The sequence below is a fragment of the Agelaius phoeniceus genome, chromosome 11 (assembly GCF_051311805.1).
Source record: "Agelaius phoeniceus isolate bAgePho1 chromosome 11, bAgePho1.hap1, whole genome shotgun sequence".
NCBI classification, from domain to species: domain Eukaryota; kingdom Metazoa; phylum Chordata; class Aves; order Passeriformes; family Icteridae; genus Agelaius; species Agelaius phoeniceus.
In genome coordinates, this window is record NC_135275.1 from 14,521,622 (window position 1) to 14,547,169 (window position 25,548).

At 42.8% G+C, this 25,548-nt stretch overlaps 2 protein-coding genes across 9 annotated transcripts in view; one reads left to right on the top strand and one right to left on the bottom strand.

The window, feature by feature from the left end:
• Positions 1 to 19,567, top strand: part of PXK (PX domain containing serine/threonine kinase like) — a 32,632-nt gene extending 13,065 nt beyond the window's left edge. The window contains exons 4-20 of one of the 8 annotated variants that reach the window (XR_013183817.1): positions 196 to 382; positions 2,270 to 2,347; positions 2,510 to 2,583; positions 3,418 to 3,492; positions 4,335 to 4,439; positions 4,597 to 4,698; positions 5,343 to 5,504; positions 6,785 to 6,902; positions 7,342 to 7,420; positions 9,521 to 9,569; positions 10,320 to 10,397; positions 10,811 to 10,897; positions 11,521 to 11,590; positions 12,463 to 12,525; positions 15,796 to 15,830; positions 16,101 to 16,182; positions 19,107 to 19,165. Coding sequence is in view for 6 of the 8 variants with exons in the window: in XM_054640301.2 (XP_054496276.2) it covers positions 196 to 382; positions 2,270 to 2,347; positions 2,510 to 2,583; positions 3,418 to 3,492; positions 4,335 to 4,439; positions 4,597 to 4,698; positions 5,343 to 5,504; positions 6,785 to 6,902; positions 7,342 to 7,420; positions 9,521 to 9,569; positions 10,320 to 10,397; positions 10,811 to 10,897; positions 11,521 to 11,590; positions 12,463 to 12,525; positions 19,107 to 19,315 (1,536 nt within the window). In the remaining 2 variants the exon portion in view is untranslated. Of the gene's footprint in view, positions 1 to 195; positions 383 to 2,269; positions 2,348 to 2,509; positions 2,584 to 3,417; positions 3,493 to 4,334; positions 4,440 to 4,596; positions 4,699 to 5,342; positions 5,505 to 6,784; positions 6,903 to 7,341; positions 7,421 to 9,520; positions 9,570 to 10,319; positions 10,398 to 10,810; positions 10,898 to 11,520; positions 11,591 to 12,462; positions 12,526 to 15,795; positions 15,831 to 16,100; positions 16,183 to 19,106 lie in introns of all 8 variants that reach the window. The other 7 variants (XR_013183818.1, XM_077184317.1, XM_077184318.1 and 4 more) reach the window with 7 other exon arrangements.
• A 390-nt stretch (positions 19,568 to 19,957) lies between these two features.
• Positions 19,958 to 25,488, bottom strand: PDHB (pyruvate dehydrogenase E1 subunit beta). The gene is made up of 9 exons (XM_054640303.2): positions 25,170 to 25,488; positions 24,922 to 25,029; positions 24,788 to 24,850; positions 24,669 to 24,704; positions 24,270 to 24,555; positions 23,245 to 23,355; positions 22,542 to 22,633; positions 21,741 to 21,882; positions 19,958 to 21,443 (listed from the first exon to the last, which is right to left on the bottom strand). Exons 1-9 carry the CDS (start codon positions 25,305 to 25,307, stop codon positions 21,298 to 21,300), a joined length of 1,122 nt encoding a protein of 373 aa, XP_054496278.1. The 5' UTR covers positions 25,308 to 25,488; the 3' UTR covers positions 19,958 to 21,297.
• Positions 25,489 to 25,548: the final 60 nt, after the last annotated feature.

Consider the following 25,548-nt stretch of genomic DNA (forward strand, 5'->3'; position numbering starts at 1 on the left):
CTTCACAGTGGGATGTGAGCTGTCATCTGACTCTGATAACAGTGCTCAGGAAAAATAGAAAAGCTTGTACATACACAGTACAAAGAGAGTTATCCAGTAGTTAGCTTGCTGCGGAGAAACTTTTGCTTTCTGGGTTGCTAGCTTTATATCCTTTACTTTGAGAGCAAGGTTAGTAATTTTTCCTCTCTTTTTAAGATCTCAACTCTAAGTCTACCTCTTCCTCCAAAAAAGTTGATTGGAAATATGGAGCGTGAATTCATTGCTGAAAGACAGAAGGGCCTCCAGGCCTACCTGGATGTAATTACCACCCATCACATACTGTCCAACTGTGAACTGGTAAAGAAATTCTTGGACCCAAACAGCTATTCTGTAAATTACACTGGTAAGTACAAAATAAAAAACTGTGCTTCACTTTGACTTCAGTGTGTGCTGTGTATCTTCTGTGGATGCTGGCCAGGATCTACACTGAAGCATGGGGGGAACAATCTTCAAAACTATCCTACTGTGCATGTGATTATTTATGATAAGTCTTCTCCAGCTCTGTGCATGGATCCTGCTGGGATTGTCAAATATAAATATTTGAGTTATTTCACAGAGGAGTTAACAGGGTCAAGATCTGTATAAGCAGAACTTGGAGAAGGGGGGTTGGTGAGAGTGACATCTACTTTTCATAATTCATAATAAATGAAAAGAGATGCTTTTGGGAAATAATTTTTCTGTCAGAGTGTAAGGTGGAGATAAGTTTGTTAGCTTAGTGTTTTGTTAAAACTGCCCATTTTCTGAACACTGAATCTTTCAAGAATTGTGGTTATCTTGTCTAGCTCCTGCCCTTGGTTTGGGTGTGAGCTAATTTAGAACTAATTGTTTGAGCTAGGTTGAGTACTTTTTCAAGGCTGGACTAAGCCAGATACCCTCTTCCCACAGATACTGGAAAGTCAATGCATTCCTTAAAATGATATCCCAGTGATCAGTTTCTTCATTACTAACTGTTTCTTCTTTGAATTTGTCTTACTTCAGCTTCAGCCATTGGATATCAACAAATATTTGTCTTACAGACTGAAAAAACTTCCTCTTAGTGATGAAACCCACTCCACAAATTTAGTTCGTAGGCAAACCAACTCTTTGCAAAATGCAAAGCTTGTTTTCTTAGAAGCAGAGCCTACTGAAGCAGGAACTCACTGCTTCCTTTTCACTTGTCTATTTTCTCTCTCTTTATGTAACATTCTTGTGTCTTCAGCTTCAAAGTGCAAAGAACATTTCCCAATATGATAAACTGTGCAGGAGTTGTAAATTATTAGTGACTATTTAAGGATGCAGTTTGTCTGGCTAATGCTGAGCAAGCAGTTTAAATTCTCAAGGAGGCGTTGTGATTTCTGTGGTAATTTTGAGCACTTTCAGCAAGATTGTTTTTCCTGCAAGTTGCTGGGAAGCTGGTGACACACATCCATTGCCTATGGTCTTGAGAGACACCATCAGTTTGTCATTTCCTAAACACTGGAGCAGAGAGATGATATTTATTACACTTTTTTTCTAGCATATTTCTAAAGGAAGAAGATACAATGCAGAGAAATCATCACATCCTTACCTTTTTGCTGTATTTCTATGCCATGATTCCCTTGGCATGATTCCCTTTCTTCCCCCCACTTCTCATTGAGATTTCCCCTCAAGTCACTTCATGAATAAACCAGTTGTGTTCCCAGCTGTGGGAGACTTCACTAACCAGATGGGTGTCCTCCCCCTTGGCCCCCAAAATGTATGAAGGCTCATGATAGCTGGCCAAATACCTCTGCCTGCACAGAAAAGGGCACAATAACCTATAGTGAAACAGAACTAATGAGTTTACATAAACTATGCTTAGCAACATAGATGGATGTCAAAGAGATAAAAGCACTTTTACAGATGCAGCAGGAACATTTGATGTTCTAATGTTGTGTACACCTAGTGTGGGAAATCTGAGCTGTGATTTAGACTTGGAAATGTAGATCCAGTACAGATAGAATGGAGATTGGGAAGCTAAGTTTTCCAAGCAGTGCTTTCTCTGTTTTCTCTCTGGATTTGAGTTACCAAGTTCAAAATGCAAATACCCTCTGTGTGTTTATCTGATTTCCTTTCAAAATGATTTTGCTGACTTTTAGTCTGAATTCCTGAAGGCTTCCTTCTGGCATTGGATCTTACCTCATATGTGGATAATTACATTATACAGTGTCTTAAATACATTAAATTTTTTTCTTCTTTTTCTCCCTCTTTGTCTCCTTTTTTTTCTTTCCAGAAATTGCCTTACAGCATGTTTCAATGTTCTTCCGCTCAGAGCCAAAGTGGGAAGTAGTTGAACCATTAAAAGATATAGGTAAGAAGGGCATGTGTGCATGAAAACTTCTCTGATTGTTTCCCCAACTAGGAGAGGTTCCAATACTGTCTTTGCTTACAGGCCTTGTCCTGCCTGTAAGCTGTGTGATTTAGCAGTGTTTAATTAAAGCCCCTGCTGACTTTTTTCTTTACTTTTTTTTAGGTTGGCGAATACGTAAGAAATATTTCCTAATGAAAATTAAGAATCAACCAAAGGAACGGCTAGTGTTAAGCTGGGTATCTATGCTTTAATTTCATTCTTAAGTCTTTCTCAATTTCACTCAAAGTTTGATTTTGACTACCATGTGTGAGTGATGGGGAGAGAGATTGAAGAGCTCAGGCTTTGAGGAAGCCCTTAGGTAGATGTGTGGTGTGGGATTTCTTGTATTTCTTTCCTCTGGTGCAAATCCAGTTTGGAAGTTTCTGTGCTTGGTCATTTGTTCCCAAACCTGCACCTCAGGATTCTTTTCTTGTAATGATGTGGCTGTTGGTCATAATATAAATGTGCTCACTAAAAATAATGAGATGGACCTTTTTAAGGTCATGGGTTTTCCTACTCAGATCTTTAGTTCCACTGACAAACTGATAGGTGAGGGGAGCATGAATTGCTCCCTTAATGAGAATTGCTCTTGCTCCTGTGCTGAAATGTGTTACCTGTTGGTTGTATGAGCACTGCTGTTTGTGACACTTCACTGGAGCATGGAGGTCACTAAAGCCTGCAGGCTTTAGTGGGAGGAGGGAAGTTTTTCTTGCTGCAGAGGAAGAAGGTGCCTTATCAGTTCCTAATGTACACAGTTCCCCAGTTTAGGGTTGGCAAAGTTCATTCAGTGGTAGTAATGCATGTCAGGTCTGTGGGAGGAAAGAGGCAGTAATACTTATTTATGGTCGGGATGTTTGTATGGCCTTATTCAGCCTCTTCAGGTTTCATTTTGTGGGTGTAATTTTCTTGCTTGCTCTTCAAAATATACCTTCAAACATGTGTCCTAATTTGCCAAGGTAGAACATTGATCACATTTTCTGTATGGAATGCAGCATATATTACGATGCCGTTTTTTTCCTGTTTTCTTCCAGGCTGATCTTGGCCCTGATAAATACTTGTCTGACAGAGACTTACAGTATGCTGTGAAACTTCTTTCTTCCTGTTCTGTGAGTACTGAAGATTTTTAAGTTGTGCTAGCATGAAAGTGTGTGTCAAGGACTGATCTTGGAAAAGCACATGTAGCCTAGTTGGCATAGTTTGTGATTTTAGAGTTGCTTTCATTAAAGGTTTGCAAACCATTTAATTACATTTCTCATATACTATGAGGCAAGATGTTCTCAGCACAAGTAATAAACCTGCAGGATTATTACAGGAGATTCAATGTTGTGGTTGATTTGACTTTTTTCTTCTTGTGCAGTACCGTGAGATCATGAGCTTTTATTTAATCTCCTCAACACCTTCAGGCTGTTAGGATAGTGCTGTTTAGGTGTAATTGCCAACCTGTGAGCTGGGATATTCTCAGGCAGCAGTGGATGAGGCAGTGGAACAAGCATCATTATTTTTTCAGTTCTTCGGACTCAAGGCAGGAGCATCTCAGTAGAGCTGCAATGGAGGGTGTACAGTTTAAGCTCCTGTGAAATGCCACAGTATAAATCCAGTAGACATCTCTGCCTGAAAATCTGGCATTTGACTACAAAAGGAGTCTCTGGAGTCTCTCTTTAAGGATGTTAAGCATGTGAAAGACTGGCTGAAATAGTTTTTTTTTGTTTTAATTTATATGTTAATTGAATAACGTCTTTGTGAAGTTTTCTTTGCATTTACTCCAGGTTAAGACTGAATAACTTGAGTTATTCCATGCCACTGACAGAATCCAATTTACTACTTTTCAGACAATTACTACTTTTCACACAATTCAGACTGATCTTTTCTTACTTGTGAATTGAACACAAATGATTAAAAAAAAATCCATCATCATCTAAAATTTACCTTCAGTTTCTTCTTTCGGTAGCATCCCTATATTTACAAAATCACTTTTGCCACTGCCAATGAATCTTCAGCGCTGGTTATTAGACCGTTCAGTGAAAAAGGGACACTAAAGGACCTTATTTATAAGGTAACATCTTCCCTCTACCCCCAAGTCAAATGGCACAACTTATGCTGGAATGACCATGCATGTTTTTTAGAAAGTGTTTGCCATCAATTGCTAAACAAGCTAAGACAAATAATGACTTTTCTGGGCATGATACTTGATTTGTGTGTTTCTTTTAAAGGCAAAGCCAAAAGACCCATTCCTGAAGAAGTATTGCAATCCTAAAAAAATTCAAGGTCTTGAACTTCAGCAAATAAAAACATATGGAAGGCAAATATTAGAGGTAATTTGTTTTTCTTTATTTGCTAGCTTTTTTGATTTATTATTTTGGAGGCCAACTGGTCTAACTACAGAAAACGGACAAATTTCTGAGTATACAAGCTTTATATAAGCAGCAGACTTCAAAGCTAAATGTAAATTGAGATCTGCTGAGTTGAATTTAGATATATTTGTGTGAGATCGTTTATGACCCCCCCAAAAATGCAGTTGGTATGTATGGAGCTTAAATGGGAGAGAGGTGATAATATAGTCTGTTCCTTATGTAAAATGGGAAAGAAGTAGCTCATAGCCTGGAAAACATGTACCATAAATTTGTGGTTGTTAGTGGTTTTTTAAATTTTTTTTTTACTCAAACTATCATATTCAGTAGAATTTTAAATTTTAGTTTCCAGATCTCTTTGGGAGATGTCCATAAGCCTGCTTTGAGGATCAGCATCAAATATTTGTTTTGTGAAAAGTGCTACCAGTGAAATGGGAATGAATAGTCAGCAAAAGAGGATGTAGATAGAAGATCAAGTTGAGTGAGCATTCCAAATGGGGGCCTTATTTATTATGTATTTAGTATTGGAGCATTTAAGTTGATGATTTTACAATCTTGAGATCATCAGAGCATCTTGTGATAGTGCTTCTCTATTCAATTTTTTTCAGGTATTAAAATTCCTCCATGAGAAGGGATTTCCTTATGGCCATCTTCACTCTGCCAATGTTATGCTGGATGGGGATACCTGCAAGTTACTGGATCTAGAAAATTCCTTGTTGGGACTGCCATCATTTTATCGATCATACTTTTCCCAGTTTCGGAAAATTAATGTAAGGTTCAGACAAGGAATTCATCTGACTCTTATGCAAATCTTTGTTCTCAACCTTTGTTTGTGGAGAACTGACTAGAATGAAAAAGCCCCTTTTTTTTAATCCGAGCTTTGGTCCATCCAATTGCTTTTCTGCTTGCCCCCAGTCCCTGTCTGGCTGCACAGCAGTTCTGTGGCAGCACACTGGAGTGAGGCTGAGGCCAAAGGTAAGCTGGTAGAGGGGGAGTGTGGGTGAGTGTTTTTGTGACACCAGTGCCAGCACAAATAGAGGTAAAGTGCAATTGTTTTAAGATCTCTTTCCACCCTGGTCTGTACTTCGTAGGAATTTGCATATTGTCTACTACAGTTTCACTTCTATGTCTGTACAGTGAGCACAGCTATTTACTTGTGCTTAGCTGGGAGCAGTAATCTGCCTTATCTTTGGTGGGGAGTGTGAAAATTGATCAGATGCTTGCAGATTCTAGCTATTCAAAGGTTATTTTTATTTGTTTGAGGGGTGTCTGTTTGACTGCAGGCTTGCAAAGCAAAATATTTATCTAACTGCAAAAATATGAAAACAAATTTGCCCTGTTGCAGCAACATCATTCCCTGCCTTTAGGCTCTCATTGTAATAAATTCTGTGCAGCATCATGAGAGAGCTGCTTGCTGACCTTGCTAAACAAGTTCTACTGTGTTGTCAAAGAAATGATCACAAGTTCATGGTTCGTCCAAATCTGTTAGTGCCATCAAAGCCTCTTACAGTAAGAGGAACCTCTTCTGTTTAAACATGATTCAGAAATCTTGGAAATATGATGTCTGGCAGCTCAGCATGTATGTACTGCTTACACAAACCTAAGGAGGAGCAAAAGAGACTCTCCTAGGTTTGTTTGGTATGCATTTTTTCCCATCTTTTTATCTACTTCCCTGTAAAGTGACAGTTGGTTGTTTTATGAATCTCATTCTTTGCTGTTTGACTTAGCCAGGAAAGTGTGCTTGGTTGGGACTTCTGTTGGTGTGTAGATCTCTAAAGTGCTTTGTGAAGAATTTACTACTTCACACCTTTTTACAGAACATGACTACACTGCTCTCCCATTTGTACCATCTTGTACAGAAAGGCAACAGAGGCTGCTGTAGCTTCTAGCATGAAGATTTCATCTGAGCTACAGTTATGCAGGGAAATGGTTGTGGTTAGGAACTGCCTTACTGGTTCCTCTTTTCTGTCTTCACATGCAAGATCACTGGGTTAACCAGTTGTGAAAAACTAACAAGTTGTGCTTTTATTTTTTTTTTGTTCTCCCACAGACTTTAGAGGGTGTTGATGTTCATTGCTTTGGACACTTACTGTATGAAATGACCTATGGAAGACCTCCAGACACCATTCCAGTGGAGAGCTTCCCCCCTGCTCCATCAGTGTTTGTTGGTTAGTATGCAGTGCAGAACATCTCAGTCACAGCTGCCTGGGTGCACTCTTAGACTTTACCTAAGCTGAAGGGCTGTGAAATAGCAGCCTGAGATCTTTGCACCCTCTGGCCAGAAAGAATTAGCAATTTGGTCAAATAGAAAATGTGCTCTTCATCAAATATATCTGGTGCATGAGTAAAACTTTTTTAGCTGAGTGACAAAGCAGTGTTTAGCAAGTAATGAGATGCCTGGATTCCCTTGCCTCATGTCTAACATTCTTGAAAAGCTTCTATGTGTAATAGTAATGCTATAATAAAAACCACATGCCACAGAGCTTCATCACTGCTTGCTTGATGCAATACTTAGGGGAGCATCACAGGCAGTTCCAAACGTCCATTTTAAATCATTTGCTGTCCTGCTGTGCAAAAATGTGTTCATTCTTGTTCTTTCTTTGGCAGTGTCAGTGTTGGAGTCCATTCTGACTTGTGAAGCTCTGAAGAATGGGATGCCAACTGTCTCACGGCTCTTACAGATGCCGTAAGTCCTGTTCAACTTGTTTTATATTCATGGCAATGTTTTTAATTATTTCAGGAGGAAGAAACTTTCTGCTCTTGTTCCTCTTTAGAAAGGTTTGCTCCTTCTTCTGAGGGATGTATCCCAAGTGAAGCTTGATAGGCTTTCTAGGACCCATCCCTTGTTAATATGTGTGTTTAATGTTTCTTTGTCTCTCGGTGTGTTATGTATGCACTTTATTTAGCATGCTTTGAATTAATCCAGCCATTAAAGTAATGCAAGCATGATTGAGATCATGCTCAGATTGATTTAAATGATTTAGAATACGGAGTCTTTTTGCATGTTGCCTTCAGACCTACTTCAGAAAGTTCTGCTATCAGTTCACTTAGCACTAGTGAAATGTCTCTTGCTTTGCTCAGCAGTGACATTTAGAGCTGCTCTGGGTCTGAAATGTAGAATGGAGTTCTCTCTGGTTTCTTGCAGGGCTGGCTTGGGGATTCTCTGAAGCATAGACAGAATAAATTTCCTTACAGGCTGCCCTTCAAGTATGCAGTGCAGGGGGGCAAGGCCAGGATGCAGAAAGGGAGCACTGTCACTGTGCCACTGAGTGGGGACCACACCTGTCTGCAGTGCCACCCTGCCTGCAGTTAGGGCACAGCATTCCAGGGAAATTGCTGTCCCCATGCTGGGACACGTCACCAGCACGCTGAGCATGGAACCACAGTTCTGGTGGGAGGTTCTTTCATTATTTCTCAATGTGAGATGCTGTAGCTGGGGCTCCCTCAGTGGCAGATTGTCCATTCCTAAATCTGGGTCTGCTCTCACAGCACAGATTGCAGTGCATTTGGAGCCTGCTCTGAGGTTCAGATTTCTTGGTTGGGAAGAGTCACTGCAGCCTTCAATTCTTTCTTCTCCTCCCCTCCTCTGCTTTTTAAGGTGTGAGGTAGAGAGAACAATGCAAGCAGGGTAGAAATACTGTAGGAAAGCTCTGTGAATACAGAAATATACAGGTGTTTAAAGATGTTGAATAAACAATCTATGCCCAGCTGCATTTGATATGGAAGATGATATACTACATTCCCTCCATACCAATACTCTTTACAAAAGTCTTCTACATAGCTATGCAATGCAATTAATGTAATTTAAAGCAATTATTATAATTGAAATGTATATTTATTATAGCCATAAGAACATGTAATCTGAAAGGGTCAGAAAGTCCAGTAAACAAGGATGAACTTTCATGGATTTTTGAAGTATTTTAAAATTTGCTTTATTTCTAAATTGTTCATTCTCCTGAATTAACTTGATTCTAGATGTGAATTAATTTTCTCTACTATAAGCCTGTGATAATTTTCCATAGTGAACAGCAACCCAGAAATATTTATTTTGGAGCCAAGATTGAGGTCTCTCTGTGATAATTTTCTAGTATGTTCTCCAGGACAAAGTATCTAGAAATGGGCTAACCAGTTTATTTTCAGACTACCATTGCCCTCTAGTGTCTTTGTTTTGGATGGAAAAGGATTAATCATTTATTGTGCTTCTGCTGATACCATAGAGGGGAGAGCAAAAATATTACAATATTTGCTTTAATTGCCTTTTGTAGAGGACAGGCAAGAATGCAGATATTTTCAAATGTTAAGTTCACTTGATCTTTCACATGTTCCTTGTTAATTCTAAGACAAGGGTTTTGCTAAGAGAAGTTTTTTTTTAACAAGAGCTATGATTTTGTTTTGGTGAAATTCAAAATAAGGTCCATGGAAGTTTTTTTTTTTTTAAATAAAAAAATCCATATTCTTTTAAGGAAAAGGTATTCTCTTTTGGGGGGAACCTTTCTCTGCCTTTGATAACTGTACCTGTTCTATCCACTTTCAAAATAGCTCACACAAACCGATTTTCTCAGCCATAAGTAGTGGCTGCATTCTGAGGGTTGAGTGCTGCTAATCTTACAGCAGTGCTTAGATAATAAGAAGCAGTACCTAGAAATCTGTGGCCAAGGGTTGAGGACAGAGAAGCAAAAGGAGAAAGAGGGGTTTAAGTGAACAGTACCAATAGAATTCTTGTTCTGATTTTGCCTGTCTCTTGGCAATAATATTCCTCTTTTTAATTTTTTTTATCAACTCACAGATTATTCAGTGATGTCCTGCTAACAAACTCTGAGAAACCACAGTTCAAGGTAGAGTTCAACACTGATTTGCTGATATTTGTGGAAGTGCCAGGATGTGGGTAGCTACATATTAATTGACAGAGGGGGTTGAGGAGATCTGGCTTGGTTTGCCTCTGTGGCTGTTGCCAGCAGTGTTTGGATTCCTTTGCCACCCTGTCCCTGGGAATGTTGTGCCACCCCTTGGAGGGGAGCACGATGTGACCCAGGGGTGTTCAGGGGCAGCTGCTGAGCTGGAGCCCATTTGTGGGGCTGATGGTGATGCTCTGTCTGAGCACAGGCTCTGGGCCCTGCAGGCCCCTTGCAGTGAGAGGAAATGCCATGGGACAGCCATTGCCAGCACCTCTGGGAGCCAGTTCTGCTGCCTGAGACCATCAGCACCTTGCTGCCAGCTCCAGCACTGGGGCATTTCAGGGGCCACATCTGGTCCCTCCTGGAGGATTTGTGCCCTGTGTCTTGTGTTGTCAGCCTCAGAGAAATTTGGGGATGTGACTGGAGTCTCAAAGTAGTTATCTGTCCTTGCTTTTAGAGTATCACTGCCAGGGTTTGGTGTTTTCTTTGTCCCTGCTGATCTGTAGGTAGATTTGGAGTAGAGTAAACATTCATCTAGAGTCTTCTTTTCTGCTTCACTAAAGGAGTAGTGTCACATCTTGGGGCTTTAGATGAGAAATGTCATCAGATGAATGGTGAATTTTGATCAGTGAAGTTGTGCTTTCCTTTATCACATTTTGTGCTATGATTTTGTTCCCCATTCTGTACTAGATTCCCACTAAGCTAAAAGAGGCATTGAAAATCTCCAAGGAATGCATAGAAAAGCGATTAACAGAGGAACAGAAATTGGTAATGTTTACATTTCTTTATTTCCTACAGACATTGAATTTCCCCTTACCACTTTTACATGCAGAAAGTGAGTTTTTACTCAAAAGTGATTTTGAATAATAAAGGTTTTCACCAGCAGATTTGCTTTCCCAAAAATGCAATATGAGGAGTTGTATAACAGCTGTTGACTGTATGGCATTTCATTATTTTAAGAGTTGCAGTTTCCCAGGTAGTGGCTCCCAAGTTAGAGGATCATTTTAACTTCAGTACAAGTCTCCATCCTCTACCAGAAACAGTAAAGGAAAAACTAGAAATGAAAAAGGGAATCCAAACATACAAAGTGACTACAATGTGTTTTCTTGTACCTCAAACATTGTTTTCAAACATTTGAGATCTTACTATAGTCTTTTTCTGTTTTTTCTTTGATTTTGCAGATTCACCAGCACAGAAGGCTGACAAGAGCTCAATCTCATCATGGCTCTGAAGAAGAAAAAAAGAAAAGGAAGATCTTGGCACGAAAAGTAAGCAATCTTTAAATAGGTTTCTCCCACAGAAAAAGATGTGTTTCTTTTTGTAACGTTTACTATGCCCAGGTTTAGCCATATGTACTCTAGTACATGACTCTACTCCTTCCTGTGTTTTTCTGCACTACTTCCTGGTTGTTTTCACTTCTTTAACTAAGGAATAGATTTACTAAGAAGTTTAAATTACAGTGGTAGCTGACTTGCTTATTGGAGCCTGTTTGAGGTTGCTGAACAAACCAGTCTTGGTTAGCAGCTCAGACCCAGAGGAGCTGCTCTGCTCTGTCCCACTCCTGGGGAGCTGTTGGAGCCTGCAGCGCTGTCTGTGTTCCTCTTCTTTCCTGGGAGGGCGTGTGTGTGTCAGTTCCTTCCTTTCCCTTGTGGTCAGAGGGTACTGGAGTTCCCTGGGGCCTGGCTAGGGATATTTGAGCACAGAACAGCCTTGCTGCTCTTGTAACCACATCAGTGTGTGCTGGGTATGGGGAGGGGGATGCTGAGCATTGAAAAGCATTGTGTGATACAGTGGGTGCTGTTACAAATCTGTGTGTGTCAGTTCAATCCTTACCTTTCATAGAAAGTGATTATTCATTCCTATCTTCCATTTCCTCTGCTCCCTTTTACAGAAGTCAAAACGTTCTGCCAATGAAAGTGGGGAAGAGCACTCAGCCAAATACAGCAACTCAAATAACTCAGGTAACTACAGAGAGGGGAATTTGCTTCTACACAGCTGTGTCAGTTTTTCTGTTATTCCTGTCATCTTCTGTCTGAAAGATTTGGGATTACCAACGCTTTACAAAGTCTGGTACCACTGTTTTGGGTATTTAATAATAAGTAAATGGAGGTCTTAAAAATATGGTTGATGTTATATTTTCAGTTGCCAAATTTAAAGTAATGTCTCCTCTCTTCTGTGCCCCATTCCTCAAAAAAATGATCAGTCTCTTCATTCTGTTTGATATTTGAGTTGAATAACAACAACATCCATTACTTGGGCCATTAAATAATGCAGTCTTCAGGGAGACTCTCTGGTGATCTGTGTTACATAGTAAGGTGTTAAGATGAATGAGAAAATTATGTGCTAAATTGCTGCTTCAGTGCCAAATTTTGAAACAACAAAGCCTTTGATAAAATTTCATTTAGTTAAAAGGTGTGGTTGGTACTATGGAACAAACAGATTACCAGAGTTGATTTGCTTGGCTAAAATGTGTCCAAAAGCAGCTTGTTGTGGAGTACAGCACTGACTGAAAATCCTCTCTTAGGAGAGATGGGGTGCCACCCATGCATTGGCACAGCTCTTAAGGTGAACAGAATTTGTATGCTCTATCCAACAGCCTAAGCAGCAGAAATGTTTCCCACTGAGAAATATTGAGTGCATTTCCTATGCCTTTGGGGCTTCTCTCATACTCTGTACTGTGAAGCCACTGTTGCTGTGAGTGGGTACATTTCCCAAGATGTGGAAGCAGGATTGGATTTTCAGTCAATAAAGTTGGCCTGCTCCCAGCAATCTGTCTTGTCTGTGTTGAACTGCCATGCCACAGCTGTAGTTACTTGACTGTTGTTTTATTCAGCAGGCTCTGGGGCCAGTTCCCCTTTAACATCTCCATCATCCCCCACTCCACCCTCCACAGCAGGTATGTTCAAGAATCATTACAGTTTTTATCTTTTTTATGTTGTTTTTTACTCCCCTCTGCCCCTCAGTGGTGGTGTTATTCCCAAGGATGATCAGGAGATGATGGTTTTCAAGGATGGAACACTGAGATGTCAGTTACCTTGTGGCAGCCTGAGTGTGGGCTTATGCTTTCTTTTGAGGGTCCCAGAGAACCTTTTTGTAACTATAACCTTTCTGAGATACACAGGATATGATTTACCCAGGGTGGACCTGCTTGCTTTGAAGTCTGTGTTACTCCAGGCCTACCCACATTGCAAATTTCCAGGCATTTTCTGGGCCTCATGGTGCAGTATGCATTTGTTCTGGTGTTAATGGTCTGCTGACTCTGAAATACTGCTTGTTTCTTTGTTCTTTTTATTCCTGTACTGCTGTGATTTATTTTCAGGAATTTTAGGTGTGACAAATTCGGTGGCTTAAGCTTCATAAATCTTCTCAGTTCTGCTACACTCCATTGATAACCCAGTAGAGTTTGTAGAAACAAATCTAGAAACAAGAATGATTTGGGTTAAAAATAGTATCTTCATTATTTTTGGCCTGTTTTGTTTTTCAGTTTGCTGGGTGGCTGTGCAGAGAGTTTTGCTAATGTTTAAGACAGGGGTGGGAAGTGGTGAAGAATCTGCTTGAGTGGGCAATAGAAATGCTCTGAAAGTTTAATTACAAATCTGAATATTGAGCAGTAGTGCATATTCTTCAGTCTGAATGACTGGAAGAGGAGCACTGGCCAATATTAATAACAAAAGATGTTAACAGAGTACATTTCCAGAGGGGAAGCAGCCCATGGCATTGCCATTTTTTATGGTGAGGTTTTATATCCTCCTGCCATAGGATTTCTAGTCCCAGGAACTTTCTTCACAGCACAACTCATTACCCAAAGCAATGCAATCAAATTTGTCTTTGCTGTGGATAGTCTTTCAAAGGACACTGCAGTCTGTGTGATGTAATTCAAATCAGTCATGCTGAAATTCAAATTAGTAATTTCTCCTTCAAGTTGAGGGCATGGGAAGTGTGTATTGTAGGAACTAACTTCTCCCAGTTACCCTAAGCAAGATAATGACTGTTACTGTGTTGCACATAACACTGCTCTTCTCTGGGTGCACTGACTGTGTGATCTGGAGAATTTGTTGCCAGTTCTGTAAGGGCTTCCATAAGGAAGTAGCTGAAACTTGGCTCCAAAATGGACAGATGTTTAGAAAGCATTTTTTCTCCTATAAAACTACTGTTTAGTTATGTTCTGACTCCTAGGAACTTGGTTGAAAACTTTCTCAAGTTTTAAGCATGGGATGCAGGTTTATGTGCAGATGTGGATCAAAATAGCTCAGGTTTGTGCTCAAAACTTGTCTCAGCTCAAAGGATATTGTCACAGTGTGTTTGTTGGTCATCTTGTGCCAGTGTGCTCCTGATGACTTGTGGGGATCAGCCCTGTGTCACAAGGTGCTGGTGGCCCTGCCTGTCCTCACACTGGGACGTGCTTTAGTGACCTGATGGCTGGGTGCTGTTTATGAGGTGTAAAGCCAAGTGTCACATTTTCAGGAATGCTTTTGTGAGTAGAATTCGTAGAAGAAATTTCAGATATTAATTCTGAGAGGAAACTAGATTTTTTTTTTACCAGCAGTGTTGTGGTTTTAGCTGTTCTAAGTCTGCTTTTACTGCCTTGAGGAAAGACACACTGGTCCCATGGTAGGACTCTGTTTGTGACAAGTGATGCATCTGTAGCTTGCATTTCTCTCTTCTGATTTCCTTGTACTTACTAAGGATATTTACCTCTGTTCCAAAACTGCTTGTGGGTGTCAGTGTGCTGAGATGATTCTCAAAAAGGCATTGAGGCTTTCAGTCTGTCTGTCTGTCTGGTTTGGTATGGCTGTGTTGGAACCAGGGCCTCTCAAAGCATCCTGCTGATACAAAACCATGGCAAAACTAAGGCTGATGAGGAAAAGTGCCCTCAAGAGAATCTTTGCTCTCATCCTGGCCTGTAAGCAGTCATGCATAGTGTGGTGTGTGAAGAGAGAGACACTGAGCAAAGGGGAAGGGCTCCAGGCTGGCACGCCCTGGGGAAGGAGCCCCTGGGGAAGGAACCTCCTGCAGGGGGTTCTCACATGTTGAGGGTTCTTTGTCTCTGAACAAAGGCCTGGAGAGGCTTGGCTTGCAGCAAAGTGCTTGGGAGAGTGGATGGAAACCAGAGTGAGGAATAGAACCATGGTTGGCTTCTGCTGAGTAATGGCAGCTGCAGGACTGAGAGCATGAGGGGAAAGGTGCCTCTGGAGATGTTGGCTCTCATGGGCTGTTCTCACTGGTTTGGGCTGGTGAATGTTTTGGGCTGGTGGTGTTGCAGCTTCTTGGCTAAAGAACATTAGAAATGCATTGTTAGATCATGCAAGTGACTCTAATGTAACATCCTGTGTTTCTGACATGCTCCTGGTGTGGTTCTTTTTTCCCCCACAATTCTTTGCTCCTGCTCTGAAAATCTGTTCATTTTCTTTGTGGCTGTGAGCAGTGGCTAGGATCAGAAGGGCTGCAGAACAGTGTGGTGTGGGTTATTTAAAATTTCACTCAATATTTTCTAAATCAAATAAGCCCATAAGATACACCAAGATCTCTTTAAACAGAGACAAATTTGGAGGGTGTCACTTTTGCTTCTCTGGACTTCCCTGCAGGAATAGTGAAAGAATTGTACTTAGCAATCTTTTTCTGTGCCAGTTGTTCTGAATCCTTCAGTATGACATGTGTTTCATTGGCACCCTTATGGTGCATCTTTCCTGCCCCTCAGCTTCCTGTAAAACAGGTGGAATACTTTAGGAAGTGCTTTTCCTGAGTGTCTCTGACCATAAGTGTGAATACAGGTGTTAATACAGCAGGAAGTGTTTCTTGAACTGAATGGATTTCGTCTTCTGTGGCTAATCTTCCTGCAGATTTCTTTCCAAATCTCTCTAAATGCACTTTAATCCTGTAGAGCTTGAATTATGGCATGTGCAACTGAAAGCATGGATGTTGTATTTGTTGATCAAGTATAATAATGCTTAGAGCATGGAAAATTGTGGTTCATTTTTCAGAATTGAGTGAAGTATTGTAAATGTAATATGAAATAGTCAATCTGCTGTCCTCATATTTGTCAGTGAGTAAGAATGTATTGACTTCTGTACTAACCTTTCAGCTAACAGTGTCTGTTTTTCTTACTTTGACACGAGAACTGGATGATTAACTTGTGTCCTCTTTCTTTCTCTGCTGTCTTCAATAGAGCATGCATCATTTTGAACGTGAATTTTCGGAAAAGTAAGCTAATGCTGATTTATCTCTTTAAAGATGCTCTGTTTCTGAATGGGAAAGTTGGATGCAAATCTTGAAGTTGCTTAGTATTGGGAGGGAATAGAAGAAAAAAAATCTGAGTGTTCTTACAGATTATTTTAATGAAATACAGCATCTTTAAAAACTATCACTAAAATTATTTTCTTTGTTCACATCCCATTCTCAGCCAAGTTTTTAATGCTGTTTACACAATTGCTGTCACTTTAAATTCATAATTAAGTTTTTGTTTCAATTCAGGCATCAAGTTTACAACATCTGATTTACTTCCTATTCCTTTTAACACACTCTTTTAACAAAAATGTCCCTCTAAAAACCCTTGGTAAGTTCTTGTTTGAGTGTTTTATTCTTACAACTGCATGAATGAATAAAATGTGTGTTTGCAGGCAACGTTCTTCAGCATTGGTATTGGAAGGGCCTAGTGATAGCTAAGCACTTGTTTCAAATGTTTTTTCTAGTAAATACAGGAAAAGATTTCACTGTAGGGCAGAACAATTTCACCTGTAGATGTAAATGTGTATGAATGCATGTTTGTGAACTCAGATTTCTTTTGCACCACTCGTGTCAAGAAGGGAAGGACAGCTTGGTGTTGATTACCGAACTGAAGTGAGTGGATTTGAAGATTTTTGAATCATGCTCTTAATTAACAGGTTCAATATATAATGCTCATAGCTAGTCAGATGCCATTCTGAACCCTGAGTGTATTTATGTCTCACAGCAGAGCTCAAGTGTAAGCTGTAATTCTCTGTTAGCAGTTTCCCAAGAGTTCAACTACGTGATGTTGTCAGCAGCTCAATTTCAGTAATAGTGAGTCCTGAGGAATTTAACAATTTTCCAGGAAGAAAGGTGATCTCTACCCCTACTTCCCTGTCTTTTCTATTCTTGTAAAATAACCAGACCAAAATTTGAAGATAACACCTGGAATCTTGGCCTACTAATACTTAGTGATCCAAGCATTTTGTGTCTTTTTTGCCCTCTGTGTCAAATGTGCCTTCTTTCACACACGTTATCACTGTATTTGTATTCCCTGGCCACTGCTTTCGTGGTCATTCCCTATTGCATCTTGTACAACTGCTTGCATGGTCTCTTTCAGCCTCACCTTACAATTCCAGACAAAAATCTTGTCTTTGTTCTCTGCAGTTCTTGCATCTCTTCGATGCCATTTCTTTTGTGATGCTCTTGGTGCTTTCACAGCAGTTTGCATGATCTGTTTGGAGTTAGGTTGGTGCACCAGTCCTGCAGGGTCCTGCTCTGACCACTCCAACCACTAAATGGCTACTTGGACTGCTCTTGGTCTTGTTCTTCCTTTGGACAAGTGCCAAGTTTTTGTTTCCTGGCATCCATCCACAAGAGAAACAGGACTCTAATGCTGGGAATGTTTGTCAGTATTCCTAACAGTAAATTGATGTACATCTTTAGCAAATGTAAAAAGCAGATTTGTGTAAGTTAGAAGGCCCTAGTATGCAATTTGTTTCAGTTTGTGCTGCCACTGTGTGAAGTTTTGGTTACCTCAGAAAGCAGTTGATTCACGTGGAACAGGCAGGTTAAATTGTTTCAGTTGATCTCTGGTGTTTCTATTAGGACTTGAGTATTTCCTCTGGAAGGGAAGAGAGTGAAGATGAGCTCAATGTACTTCAACGCTTTGTTTTCACAGAAGGCTTTTGTGCCAATGAGAATTTCTCCTGAAGAGCTGGAAGTGCTACAGTCACAGCACATATTAATGTACACTGCCAAAATTGGATGCTTTATGTGAATACTCTGCATCTTGAGCTTGCTCTCATATGGGAAAAGCCTTTCTTCAAAGACTGGTACAGATAGAAAATTAAGGAGTTTTGAATTATATCTTTCATCTAGTATAACTGCTTGTTTTAAAAACAGCAGTCTGTTTTTACTTCACTTGTTAGCCTAAAACAAATTGTTGATGAGGAATTGACAGACAAATGGAGCACAGAGGACTTTTGTCTGCTTTTTTTCCTGTAGTTGAGCTTTATCAAATCCCTTTTGAGTCTGAGTGGCATAATGTTACATAATTACTTGATATTTGCTCACCTCTACTTGATATTTGTTCACTTCAGGAACAACAGTCTCTTGGTTGCCTTCATGTTGTTTTCCTTGCCCCGTATCACAGTTCTTGCCATTTACCAATATATTCCTCTTTGTAGGTCAGAGCTACTGGAAGCAAGTGTTAATAGGTGCCATTTGTCTCTTCAGTCTTCCTATGGCATAACTCATGATCTAGATGATGGTGTTCAAATTCACTGCTGAGCAGTACCAGGATATTAATCTTTATGTCCCTACTCCTTCCAGAACATGAGACAAGATGGCCCATTGTTATTTGACTGGTGTAGCAGTGATGGTGCAGCAGGGCTGCACAAGATCAGGGTGCTTGGGAGAGTGCCTGGGGTGAATGAGGGAGGCCACTTGCCTGGGTCTGAACTGCCAGGAAACAGCTCCATGCAGGCCCTCACTGCTGCACATTCCACTGTGGGCTCTGGCTTCCCAGGGAGTCAGGATGTGCAAGCTGAGCTTGGATGAGAAGCAGAAAGTGGATGTGGCTGGCAGAGAGAGCAAGGGACAGAGTACAAATGTGGGAACAGGAGAGGCAGGCTGGAGGTGTGTGTGACAAGTGTTGTGATTCATTCAGTCTGTCAAAACAACCATGTGTTACAACATATTTGGAGAAAGTCAAACAGAACTTTGGAAGTGTAAAACACTTCCAGAAAACTCTATCTGCAGTTAGTACTCTAAAAATGAAGTATAATCTGGCCAAGCGAAATGGTCATCACAGATACTACAGGGATGTGGTTCTTCATTCACAGGATTGTAAAGTGAGTTATATAAGAACAGGAATTAAATTTTGCTTCCAGTCTTTGTTACTGTTCATGTCCCAAAGAACAAACTGCCTCACTAGGGACAAGCAGGAGAAGCTGAACCTGGGAAGTCCCGTTCAGTGATCTCCGTTTTCCTTGGTGCAAGATCACACATGAGTCATGTTTTGCATCTGAGTCCTGAGGCCCTTCAGGCTTCATTTCAGAGGTATCTCAGATGCCATGATATCTCACCTGCAGATAGAGGGATTGTATCACTTTGGCATTTTCCATCTGTTCTGTTCTTCACACTCCACTGGCATTCAAGGGATGATGGGACTAGTGCAGGACTGACCAAGTCCAGCCGGGCAGCCTCAGGCCTCTGGGGCAGGACATGCCCGGCGTAACCAAACTCCATCTTCTCTCCCCAACTCCTCAGGAGCATCGTCCATACCCCCAGCCCCACCCCTGCCGCCCCTGCCGCCAGCAGCTCCGCCCCCGGGCTCAGAGGTGAGCGCGGAGGTGCCCCCGGCCCGACCCGAGGTCAGCGCCAGCCGAGGAGCCCTGCTCAGCTCCATCCAGAACTTCCAGAAAGGAACTCTGAAGAAAACGCAGACGTGCGACTACAGCGCTCCCAGGATCAGCTGAGGCCGCCGGTCACTCCAGGATTCAATTCCCTCTCCCCCTCCTGTGCTGCCCCTCCTGACCCAGCAGCACACGGCAGCTGCAGCTCCCCTCTCCCTGGTTTCAGCACTGCCCTGCCCTGCCCGAGCTGCTCTGCCCTGCTGGGGTGAGTACTCCGGGTCTTCACTTGGCTGCAGGAACTGGGTTCTCCAGCTACAGCTCCAGGGGTACACCAGCTCCTGTACAGCTGAACAAAAAATCTGAAATAGGAATGACCACGATGATGGTAAATTATTGCATTTTTCCTAGCTCCATTCCACCCTATTTTTCGAATTACAGGAATGTAGTTTTAGTCTGCTCAGTTTTTCAACTCTTTTCATGCACTTGTAACTCATCTTAATTCTTGCTGCATGGAGTCAACAATTTGTTTTACATAATCCAATCCTTGAAACATACTGCACAGGTGAGGGAACTGGAGAATTAAATCTTATTCCCACCATGTTTTGCTGGTGGAGTTAAAATGCTGTCTCATGAAGCTTGTTTAAATGGACATCCTACCTGCAACTCTAGGGGAAAGTGTTTTTAAATGAGGAAGCAGTTGAAGTGGGAGGTTATAGGCCACTGGGATGTTATTGTTGATTTAATTAAATGAAAAGTTACTTCAAGTTAATTCTATCATTTAAACTTTATTGCAAGATCCTTTGATTTAAAACCTTAAACAAATTGCACTTTAAAGGATTATAGATAATCCATTTTTTTAAATTCAAGTACATCAGTGTTTGTTACTATGCAGAGAATGTCTGTACAAAGTTTCATGTAACCTGTGATATTCATTTTTATTAAAATGTTAATGGAATTCCTTCAGCAGCATGTGGTGGGTATGTCCCAGTGGGATTCAACCTCCAAGCCAGACCTCCCAAGAACTGAGCAGCACCTCTGCTAAAGGAAATACCCTGGGGAGTATTCCTGGCTCTGCAGAAACAGGACCCCAGCTCTTCTGCCTGCTTACAGAAGATCCTCTCCCCCCATTTACCCGAGGGGCAGAGCAGCCCCTGCTGCACAGGCTCCTCCAGGCAGCTTTCCCTCTGTACCAGAAGCTGCTGAGGGAAGCCTGGCAGAGCTCCCTGGGATCTCCAAAAGGCTGCTCTGAATGTGTCCCAGCTCTTCATACACACTCCACACACCTGCTGCTTAGGCTCAGTGCAGCTGAATAAACTCATTTTGCACTGCAAGAGCTATAGTAAGAGTGTGCTGTTGTCAGCCCAGGTGAGAAGTTAAAAAAAAAAAAAAAAAAAAAAAACCACAAAAAACTTGAATAGTAAAAGCAAAGCATCTGGGCATTTTTTTTAATCACTGTCATGTGGCAGCTAGTAAGGAAAAATTAGGTACTGTTTCCCATCACATAGTGGAAAGGTTCAGGATCTTTATTTTAGCTCTTGTACAGAAGCCTTTCTGCATGTGCAGAGTGCTCTTCAAAGCAGACACAGCCACCATCTTTAACCCAGCCCTGGGCTGCCACAGCCTCAGCTCAGAGCTGCAGTGAACTACTGCACTGAGGGGCTGGGCTTCAGTGATCAGCCTGATCATTGCTCTCTAACGAGCCTTGCAACCACAGGCTCCTGCAGCTGTACAGCGTTCAAGGCCTGCTCCTGCTCTCTGCAGCTCTGCACTCAATCACTGCTGCAGCAGGTTCAACACAGCTCCTCTGGTACTTGCAAGACAAGTAAAACCAGAGGATTTTTCCCTCATGCTGAGTTTACAACAGGGTTTCTCCACAAACAGCAGCACTGACCCAGCTGTACTGTTGAACAAACAAGCATTACCACATGGTTGCAGACATAAAGTGTGGCTTGGGGGGGTAACCCCATATAAATAGTTTGGGAGGTCACTATACTTTCCCCACTGTACAAAAGATCATGGAGCTTATACAACAGAAATTATGCATACAACATGCCCAACACCAAGAATGCCTTGTAGAGCAGGATTTTAAAACATCTATTTACAACTTATATATTCAAAGCTTTTTTCACTGCAAATACTATATCCTTCACTTGAGGTATGCTGTTATCCTCTAAGATTTTTGCATAAGGCATGGGGACATCAGCACCGGTGACACGCACAGCTGGAGCATCCAGGTAGTTAAAGGCAGGCCCTGAAACAGAAGACAGTGTCAGGTTGCCAAGTACTATGCTTTATCTTGATTTAATTTCTGAATCTTACTCTATTGAAACAATTTTGTTCCTGTAGCTCTAATAGTCCAGAAATGAAGTGTTCTGCCTTTTTTTTGTTCATGCACTCTGGGGTTTGGTTACCCACCCAATGAAAATCTCTAGAGTAAGACAGCTCCACTCCTCTGATGTAACCTCTAACTCTGCTTTTGCCTGGCTTCATCAAGAATAATCAGGATTTAGAATAGGGAATGAGATCAGTGTGTTGTGAAACTCAGTACCTTCCATGATCCTGGCACAGATTTCAGCTCCTACTCCAAACTGGGGCCAACCTCCTTCTACAGTGACCAGATGGTTTGTCTTGACCACGCTGGCTTCCACCGTCTCTATGTCCATCGGTCGAATGGTTCGCAGGTTTATGACCTGGGGAAAGGCAGAGTGTGAGCCTGGCTGTGCCCTGAGCCTGTGAGCTGTGCCCAGAGCCTGTGAGCTGAGCCTGTGAGCTGTGCCCAGAGCCTGTGAGCTGAGCCTGTGAGCTGTGCCCTGAGCCTGTGAACTGTGCCCTGAGCCTGTGAGCTGTGCCCTGAGCCTGTGAGCTGTGCCCTGAGCCTGTGAGCTGTGCCCTGAGCCTGTGAACTGTGCCCTGAGCGTGAGAGCTGTGCCCTGAGCCTGTGCCCTGAGCCTGTGCCCTGAGCGTGTGAGCTGTGCCCTGAGCGTGTGAGCTGTGCCCTGAGCATGTGCCCTGAACCTGTGAGCTGTGCCCTGAACCTGTGACCTATGAGCTGTGCCCTGAGCGTGTGAGCTGTGCCCTGAGCCTGTGAGCTGTGCCCTGAACCTGTCAGCCAAGACTGTCTGGGTACAGGGCCCCTCAGCACTTCCAGCTGTTCTGACTCCGAAGACAAGACTTAATAAATAATTTCTAACTCAGAAACATGAAAGGCACATGCTGTTAGGGCACTTGCAAGTATTAAGACCCTTGTAGTTAATACATGAAGTTTTGCAGAACTTGAACAAGTAGATGCTACTTTCCCTCCCCCCCCTCCACTTCAGGGAAAGAGAAAAGTAACCCAAACCTCACTCACCTCACACTCTACACCTTCTTTAGAAAGTACAGCAGCTGCTTCCAAACAATGGCCAACAGGTCTTGAGTGTGCCACTAATGTAACATGAGTTCCTACAACAGAAACAAGAGTTAGAAAAAACTTCTGGAGATCTGAAGCTTTTTTCTAGACCTCAGGTTCCTTTCAAGGTAGCATTAGGATTCACTTGCAAATTTTAGGTTCTTAGATTTATTTGAAATACTGAGCCCAGACACAGTATGAAGAGATGAAGGACCATGTTAAGACACAAATTTTGCCCTTGAATTCAGGGAACTGAAGAGGTATTTAATAGAGTTTTCAGATTATCCTATTCAAATATTCATATGATTCAGAGGCAAATTATGAAAAAGTGGGCAGAAACACTACAATGATCTCTTTTTGCATTTTTGACCAAAATCACATACTTAGGTGAGGTAAAAACTGTTTCAGCCATCACCTACCCAATCTGTACTACAGAACAAATCCTTTATGGAATCCTTTGGAAGGGTATAGTTTAAGCTGAGATATGGACAATCAGGTAGTATTTCCTTGTAAGGGCAACAGAACATGAAACCACACTACTGGATAAAAGAACATTTGAATACTTAACATTTGAAATACTTTTCTGTACCCTGAATAGACGAGAGGTTAAGAAAAGACTCCAAGCATGTCAATTAATACAGAAACAAATGCATTCTCAGCTTACCTTGCTTTTCTATTTTAGCTTTCCCAATGGGAATAACAAATTCCTTTGACTGTGCCTGTTCGGACATTTCAAAGGGAACACCATAGAGTAATTCACTTTCCAGCACCACAACTAGAAGGAAACATACTTGGATTAGTGTGTACAGCTGCAGGCACAGGCCTGCACTGACCATTAACAGTCCTGCAACTCAAGACAGCAAACCCACCCAGGCAACAAGGGAGCGAGGACTGTTTGCAGAAAGAATTAAAAAAAAAAAAAAAGAAGTAAATCTAAGTTTTTACTTCAATAATGAATTATTTAAAAAAACTTCTACAACGACTCTGAAATGAGGTGAGTCATTTTACTTTTGGTACATGACAGTACAATCACTAGTTTTAGAAAGGTCTCATATTTTTAATTACTGTTTGTGAAAAAATAAAGTCAAAGGTTGCCCTGCTCTTGAATAAGGACATTCTGAATTTATAATTTGAATTTCATGACCTGTAAATTTGAGTTACATAGGCACTATAAATGCAGGAATGTAATGTAATATAATAATTCTCCTAACTCATCTTCACCCTTTTTAACCCCTTTATGATAGATTTGTAAATACTCCCAGGTTTCCTCGTTGATACCAAACTAGAACTAAAACTGTGCACCTGGCAGCAGCATAAAATCAGTCTACTGTCAGCATGGCAGGGGACTGTTATGTGGCAGCTAGTAAGGAAAAATCAGGTATTGTTTCCCATCACATAGTGAAAAGGTTCAGGATTATTTCAGCTCTTGTACAGAAGCCTTTCTGCATGCTCAGAGTCCTCTCCAAACCAGACACAGCCACCATCTCTTAACCCAGCCCTGGGCTGTCACAGCCTCTCCTCAGAGAGAAAGAGAAAAGCATGAATCCCTCTGTGTCTTTTCACATACCCTAAAACTGCAGTAAGCCAACCTTGAGTGCTTCAGGGTTTAACCAATCTTTGTTTTGTGGGTAAAACCAGACACTCCTTAGGATCGACTGCCAGGCATTGCTATGACCTGCTCGTGCCCACCTGGATTGTCATCCCGGATGGATGCTTTCAGCAGCCCTTTGGCATCCTCGGAGCTCCAGGGGCTGACGACTTTGAGGCCGGGGCAGTGGCCGTACCAGGCAGCGAAGCACTGCGAGTGCTGGGCGGCCACGCCCGCCGAGGCGCCGTTGGGGCCGCGGAACACGATGGGCACGGGGATGGAGCCGGCAGACATGTAACAGGTCTTGGCAGCAGAGTTGATCACCTGATCGATCGCTTGCATCGAGAAGTTGAATGTCATGAATTCACACACTGGTCTCAACCCTGCCTATTAAATGTATTGAAATGTGGGTTTTTGACATAAAAACATGAAATATGTTTTTTGACATACAAACGGTTTAATTTTAAATACTAGAAGTAGAGGAATGCAAATGTACAAACCATAGCAGCACCGACAGCGATTCCTGTAAAGCCCATCTGAAAAAGAGGGAAACCAAGGGATAAGGACCAGGGAGCAGCTGATGGAAGGATCACCAGCGTAGGAGAGAGGGCAGCCTCACCTCGGATATCGGGGTGTCGATCACCCTCTTGTCCCCGTACTTCTTCCAGAGACCCCTGGAGATCTGCAGGGTAGGAGAAAGGAGTCAGGGCCCGCCTGAAGCCCCTTCCCGGGCCGCCAGCGTCCCCCACATACCTTGTAGGCGCCATCGTACTGTGCCACCTCCTCGCCCAGCAGGAAGACGCGCTCGTCCCGCTCCAGCTCCTCATCGAGCGCCTGGTTCAGCGCGTCCCGCACGGTCACCTGCGAGACAGCGGCGGGCGGGCTGAGCGGGGACCCGCAGCCCACATGCCGGAGTCACCTCAGCCCAGCGGCCAAGTCACCTCACTGCCCGCCCGCCCCGGGGCTGGACCCTTCCCTGAGGGGGCAGCCCTCCCCGCTACCTGTATGGCGGCGGGCGCGGACAGGCGGAGGCCCCTGCGCTGCTGGAGCCGCTGGAGCGGGGCCCGGGCGCCGCTGCCATGCGGGGCGAGGCGGGCGCCCAGCGCCAGGTGCCGCAGGGTCGCCGCAGCCGCCGCCATCTTGCCCGTGTCCTCTCGCCCTGGGCCGCCTGGCCCCGCCTCTCCGCGGCTCTCGCGAGAGGTTCCGCGGCGCGCGGGCGGCGGCGAGGAGTGCGCGGCCTTCTTGCGCCACTTCCGGCACCGGGGCCGTGCGGGGACCCCCGCGGGGCCGCGCGTGGCGCGCGCCCGAACGCCCCGCCCGCGGCCCCGGCCGGGCCCGCGCAGCCCCGCGGGGACGCGCCCGCGGGGACGGGCCGGAACC

Coding starts and splice junctions, on each gene's coding strand:
- PDHB (XM_054640303.2), bottom strand. CDS start 25,307: ATGGCGGCGGCTGCGGCGACCCTGCGGCACCTGGCGCTGGGCGCCCGC. Junction 23,356..24,269: donor CATCCGGGATGACAATCCAG/GTGGGCACGAGC, acceptor GTTTCCTTCTAG/TTGTGGTGCTGGAAAGTGAA. Junction 21,883..22,541: donor AAGAAGGTGTAGAGTGTGAG/GTGAGTGAGGTT, acceptor GCCTTTCCCCAG/GTCATAAACCTGCGAACCAT.